The 6,074-nt window shown below is 33.6% G+C and overlaps 2 protein-coding genes across 5 annotated transcripts; one reads left to right on the forward strand and one right to left on the reverse strand.

Annotated features, from left to right (window-relative positions):
• Positions 1-6: 6 nt before the first annotated feature.
• On the forward strand, positions 7-2,886 carry LOC115235623. Of its 4 annotated transcripts, none has more exons than XM_029807524.1 (8): positions 7-217; positions 457-466; positions 678-1,023; positions 1,341-1,473; positions 1,546-1,746; positions 1,830-2,016; positions 2,251-2,420; positions 2,585-2,886. In XM_029807524.1, the coding sequence occupies exons 3-8, from the start codon at positions 1,012-1,014 to the stop codon at positions 2,800-2,802; spliced, it is 921 nt and encodes a 306-aa protein (XP_029663384.1). In that variant the 5' UTR covers positions 7-217; positions 457-466; positions 678-1,011; the 3' UTR covers positions 2,803-2,886. The 4 variants fall into 4 exon arrangements, with proteins under 4 accessions (XP_029663384.1, XP_029663387.1, XP_029663385.1 ...); XM_029807527.1 differs by having other exon boundaries at positions 682-1,023; positions 2,585-2,877; XM_029807525.1 differs by lacking the exon at positions 457-466 and having other exon boundaries at positions 2,585-2,877.
• Positions 2,852-4,878, reverse strand: LOC115235625 (putative nuclease HARBI1). Its single transcript, XM_029807528.1, has 3 exons — positions 4,152-4,878; positions 3,906-4,025; positions 2,852-3,782 (listed from the first exon to the last, which is right to left on the reverse strand). The coding sequence occupies exons 1-3, from the start codon at positions 4,293-4,295 to the stop codon at positions 3,489-3,491; spliced, it is 558 nt and encodes a 185-aa protein (XP_029663388.1). The 5' UTR covers positions 4,296-4,878; the 3' UTR covers positions 2,852-3,488.
• Positions 4,879-6,074: the final 1,196 nt, after the last annotated feature.

Below are 6,074 nucleotides of genomic sequence, written 5' to 3' on the forward strand. Positions count from 1 at the left end.
GGCTGTGTTCCGATTCCCCACCCGGGTGCACCCAGACACCCAGAGAGCGTTCAGATTCCTCCCAAGTGCTCTCGCCGGACTCTCAAGTGAGACGTTCAAATTGTCACTCTATTCACCCGGGAGAGCGTAAAAACCACCCGGCTCCGTGAGCCGGGTGGTTTGTGAGTGAAGATGAGTGGCAATAAGTGCGGGCAATATTGAAAAATCTAGTAATATTGTAAGTCAGAATCGGACATCAGATGCATTGAAAATTGTGTATAATCTCATGTCTAATACCGGCTTTATGTATGCTATAAACCATGATGTAATAATAGCCGTGTTCCGATATTTACTGCCAGTATTGAAAATCTATAGTGTATATGACATACACTATAGATTTTCAGTACTGGCAGCGAATATCAGAACACGGCCAATATATATTATTACATCATGCTTTAAACTGCATTTGGGCAACAGGTTTTTACAGGTATTTACAAAGATTTACAGGCTTATGCCAAAAGAAAAAAAAAAGAAGAAATTTATACGTTGTTAATACTAATATTGACGCTTTGATTGTTAGTAAAACTGCGAAGTCGAATAGTGATAGTGTGAAAACGTTTATAGTTACAACGCACAATAATTTTCTTTCTTTGCCCGCTTTCCTTTGATAACTCAACCATTGATTAATTTCTAACTAGATAGGGCGATCACGCATTACCAAGATGCCAACGCCGTTTGGAGACTTCAGATTCCTACGGAGTGCGTTCTGATTCCATTATCCTCTCAGACACTTTTCGTTAAACTCCGCCCATCACCCGCTCACCCGACTATCACCCATCGGGTGAAGAATCGGAACACAGCCGAGCGCGGAAACGCGGAAACGCGGAAGAGAATTGTAACTAGAAAAGTAACTATTCCGCGTTTCCGCGAATTGAGTCGTTTCTTTCCGCACATTTGAGCGGAATCCGCGGAATCCGTTACCGTCTCAACAAAACTCAACAAAAGTGTATAGAAAATATAAAAACTTTATAAATGGATGGTCCTGTAAGTATTTGAATGCTTTTTAGTACTTAATAAACATAGTAGCTTATTATTTTTGGAGAAAAGTTTCTGTAATTTACACACTTCTTTCGATATAGATATAGAATTAACACGTAAATGTAACCTAACTTTAGGTTTTGTACTGCTTTTTGTAAAAACAAACAAACAAACAAACAAGTTTTTTGTAAAAATAATAATGAAATGACGTAAGGAAACACAATATTAAATTTGAACAGAATAACATTATTAACACCTATTGCAAAGTTATAACCTCACTTTAGATGAAATAAAGATAATTAAACGATTGTATTTGTTCACAGGCAACAAAGTGTGGCTATTGCGGCTTCATTTTTAGGGGCTCATGTGGAACAATTTTGGACCACCATTGTTTCAAGACATACAATGAAACTATAGATGTTATAAATGTTGACAGCGATGCTGTGGTTACTATGAGTACGTATAGTACAGAACAGTCAATTGAGTCATTTCGCGATAATTGTAATTGTTTATTTATTTATGTTAAAGGAAAGAGACATCAAACTGAAAGTGTTGTGCAACATGAAGGAGCTTTACAATCTGATACACAATCAATACTCACACAAGACGAGTTACTAATTGAACTGGTGCGGACTCGAAGAGGTTTATGGGATCATTCAATTCCAATAACCGAAAGGACAAGATTAAAAAAAGAAAGTTTATGGCAAGAAATTGTAAACGTACTTGATGGTAAGATCATTTTTAATGACTTTTATGAATAATATTATCTGCGTGTAAAAGTAAATAATAGACAATTCTCTGTACAATCGTAGGATCTCTGTCTATGGAAACAGTTAAGCAGAGATGGAAATACTTGCGAGATTCGTACATAAAGGCTAGAAAGAAGATGCAAGGATACGTACGAAGCGGATTAGGAACAGAATCTGGCCATCCTTTACGAAGTTCGTTTGCTCATTATGAAGAAATGAGGTTTCTCGATGATACCGTAAAGACGACACCGTAAATATTTACATTTTTTTGCAGATATTATTCATATAGTTTAAAAAATAATTTTACCATCAAATATGTTTACAATATCTTATTACAAACTATCCTTTTTAAATCTCGTTCTGTAGCTGATTAGAATGGAATGTTCCCACATTAATTTTTTAACTAAGATTTTACGAACATTCAAATTGTGTATAATTGGATTTAATAATTTATAAAATTATAAAATTATTATTTTTGTTTCAGGACTGTCAGCTCCGTCCAGCACCTTTTGGAAGCAAATTCATCCCATGTTGAAGATATGCAAATGGACATGACTGCTGAAAATTCTACAGATCTTGATGATTCCATACAGGGTGTTTCATATTCATCGTCAGATTCATCACGATCTGCATCATCAGGAACGAAAAGGAAAAGTAAAGGCTCTTGCATAATGCTAAGCAACAGGCAATAGGAAATAGAAAATATCCATTATATAATAGAATAGAATAGAAAAGGATAATTAATAATATTATATATTGATCAATCTCGGATCGTTATTAGACACTTATTATATATATGCATATATTATTAATTACAGATGCGCAAAGGCAAGCTGAAATTGAGAATAAATTTCTTAGTATCATTGATGAAGTATCGAGCAAAAAACGTGATGTAGTGGATAGTTTTTTGGACCAGCTTGGTGACATTCTACGGCGACTACCCTACGTACGACGCAGAAACCTGCAAAGAAGGCTTATGGATATTGCCATAGAAGAAGAGGATGCCGAGCTTGAGAAGAGGGCGAGTGCCAAATAGATACGTTTTTTTTAATATAATAAATTGTTCAATTCGTGTAATATGTAAGTTATAAAGATTAAAATATATTTTTCTATTCAATTTATTACATTGTTGTTCATTATACATATTGTATGAATTGCTCTATACTATTAAATTTTCACAATATATATCGAAAAAACAGATTACGTACGAATATCATGAGAAACTTTTTTGAATTATATACTTTAACAAAATACAAATACAAAATTCTAATTAATACAATTATTTACAAGTGCGTTGAATTAAAACTACATATTTTAAAAGTTGTTAGTTAAAACTTTATCCCACTGCCATGGTAGAGGATTGACATGCTCGAAATAATGAGCAAAGTTGTTTCGAATTTTCACTACTGCAGACTTTTGTGAAGTATTTCTATAATTTACATCTGTTAATCCATTACTTGTAGCCAGGAGATTAAACTCTTCTTCTTGTATAGTACAATACCTTCTTTCTGCAAGTGGTAAGTCCAATTCTTTATTAATAATAAAATTATGCAAGACAACTGTTGCTTGTACAGCTTTTACGGCAGTAGATGTGCATGTAACAATAGGTTGACGATATATTCTCCATCTTGCAACCAAAATTCCGAAAGCACATTCAACTGTTCTCCTTGCTCGACTCAAGCGATAGTTGAAAATTTTTCTGCTGATATTTAGCCGTCCACTTCAAGGGTATGGTCGCATCATATGTGTGCTTAGAGGAAAAGCCTCATCTCCCAACAAAACGTACGGAAAATCCAAATCCATATTATCCAGATGCGTAGGTAGAGGGATATGGAGAGCATTTGTTTCAAGTAAATACGGTAACCCGCTGTTTTCAAAAACACCTCCGTCGCTTTGCCTTCCTTCTGCTCCAATATCAACAATAGTGAAGCGGTTCTTGGCATCACTTACTGCGAGCAGGTTTATGCTATGCTTTCCTTTATAGTTGTAGTAGCAGGAACCACTACGAGGCGGTGCCTGCAAAATTGAAAACCATCATTGTGATAAAGACATTACTTATTTCAAAACATACATAATTGCATCATCAATGTGTAATATATTGAACCTAAATTATTATAAATAAATTGATAATATACATACTTGAATTTCGACATGCTTCCCATCGATAGCGCCTATGCAGTGTGGAAATTGGCATGTTGTCTCAAAGTCTTCTGCAATTGTACTCCAATTTTCTTCGGTTGGATCAATCATAACTTTTTCCTTTAAGGAGAGTCAAATTGCTTTACAAGTTTCCGGAATAATTCGTGATAGCGTACATTGGGCAATGCGGTAAGCATACGATAGTGATGTCATGCTGTCTCCAGATGCCAACCATCGTATAGTCACCTCTAATCTCGTTCTGGCCGGTATTGGTCGTCGAACTACATGTTGTTTTTCGATGAGTGGTCCAACAATATTGAGTAATTCGGTAAACATTATTGGTGACATTCTGAGATAGTTGAAATATTTTTCAGGATCTCCCAATCGCATCTCCACAAGTAGATTGTCGCTGTCACCTTGAAGAAGTCTTCTTGTCTCAGTAAAAATAGGCTGTACCCATATTTTACGGTTTTTTTGTCTTGCAGTTTCTTGTAACGCAAATATAAAATATACATTGAGATAACCTTTTTCATAGTTAATATCTCTGCATATCTCATCGGTTCATCCCGTGCTTGTATGAGATACTTCATAATAATCATCAACATGATATTTGGATCCATTATTATACTGTTACTTTTAAAATAATAAAATAATCGAAATATATAAAAACGTTCTTCTTCACTCGACTCCGAAATTTGATGGAATATACTGTATCCACTTAATATTTGACGCGCTCGTTCCGCGAATGTTTTTTCCTTATATTACATGAAGCACAATTTGCGCGGAAAAGCGGAACGATATGGTAACAAATAAATATTTTTATTCATTTTTTAACATTGTTTTCACTTAATTAATTGTAATTTTCATTAATATGCTTATCTTTTTAGCTTATCTATTGAATATAAGCATTTTAATCAATAAATATCGTTAAAAATTAATATTTTATAATTTTCCGTTCCGCTTTTCCGCTCAAAATCTGCTCCATGTAATACAAGGCATTCAAAACAGACGGAACGGAACGCGGAAATCTGGTTACTATTCTCTTCTTTTTTTTTCTGATGCAATCCCAACATAGGGAATTCAGATATTGGATTGTTTTGAAAATATTACATGACTCAAACCCGGAAGCCAAACCTAAACTATTCATGTACAGCACGAAAACCTCAAATATTAAAGAACGTGAACTATTTTTAGTATTAGATTTTTAGTATTGGTAGTAAATAACAGAACGCAATCTTAATTTATATTTAAATTTTAGAATTTGTTCTTTTTAACGTGTGAAAAATATCCCTAACATATCCTATAGAAATCCTTAAGATGTTCCACAGGATCTCCCTGGATTATCCAGAGGCTAGTGTACGGCTATTATTTACTCTTCCTCAGGACATCCAGAGGAGATCCGAGGATTAAAATAGGATATCCTCAGGATATCCTACATGTATGTCCTGGATGCCCTTTGGACGTCCTAAGGACATCCTTGTGCTGTCTGGGTAATATCATGGAATATTTTTGTATCTCATTTTTAGTCTTTAGTCTTGTTCTCTTTCCTGGTTTTTGTCTTCTCTATTTTTCCGGTGCCGAGCGAAACGAAACCATTCCGCCGTAATGTTCTCAAAATCTATTTCTGTGATACTGGCATAGCGAAAGGAATTTCTCCTAAAAAATGTTATATGAAAGTACATTTAAAGTATCAAGTATGTTGAAAAATAAAATATTTTAGTTAATATTAATTTTTCTATAACATACTTTGCATAATTTTTATGAGATATAGATAGGATAGCCTGAAATTATTTCTTATTCCTTTCCATGAACAATATAGTGCGCATTTATTTGTAAATGTTTTTTTCAAAAGTCTATGAATATTATCTCGCGGGTTATTTCCGCCTATTTTTATTAAAAACCCTTTCTGTAAACAGAAAAGAAAATATATGCATTAAAAATTTTATCACAGTAATATTCCATATACATAAAAATAATATTATACTTATAAGAAAAATGGTACAATAAATTTTTCTTTTTTTATATTCTTTTAGTTACGCCATAGTTTGTTAAGACATTTTTATAATGCAAAATATGTTAGAATATTTTGTACGTATCAATGTAGTTTAACAACTGAGAAAAGTTTCTCTAAAGAACGTTTTTTGTTCAATGAAACTATATATATATATA

The sequence above is a fragment of the Formica exsecta genome, unplaced genomic scaffold (assembly GCF_003651465.1).
Source record: "Formica exsecta isolate Colony F162 unplaced genomic scaffold, ASM365146v1 scaffold2280, whole genome shotgun sequence".
Lineage (NCBI taxonomy): Eukaryota > Metazoa > Arthropoda > Insecta > Hymenoptera > Formicidae > Formica > Formica exsecta.

Excerpts from the sequence above, each read along its gene's own strand:
- LOC115235625 (XM_029807528.1), bottom strand. The coding sequence starts at position 4,295 with ATGCGATTGGGAGATCCTGAAAAATATTTCAACTATCTCAGAATGTCA. Across the intron at positions 4,026-4,151 it reads CGGCCAGAACGAGATTAGAG|GAAAAAGTTATGATTGATCC; the intron begins GTGACTATACGA and ends CTCTCCTTAAAG. Across the intron at positions 3,783-3,905 it reads GGAAGCATGTCGAAATTCAA|GCACCGCCTCGTAGTGGTTC; the intron begins GTATGTATATTA and ends TCAATTTTGCAG.
- LOC115235623 (XM_029807524.1), top strand. Across the intron at positions 1,747-1,829 it reads AATTGTAAACGTACTTGATG|GATCTCTGTCTATGGAAACA; the intron begins GTAAGATCATTT and ends GTACAATCGTAG. Across the intron at positions 2,017-2,250 it reads GATACCGTAAAGACGACACC|GACTGTCAGCTCCGTCCAGC; the intron begins GTAAATATTTAC and ends TTTTTGTTTCAG.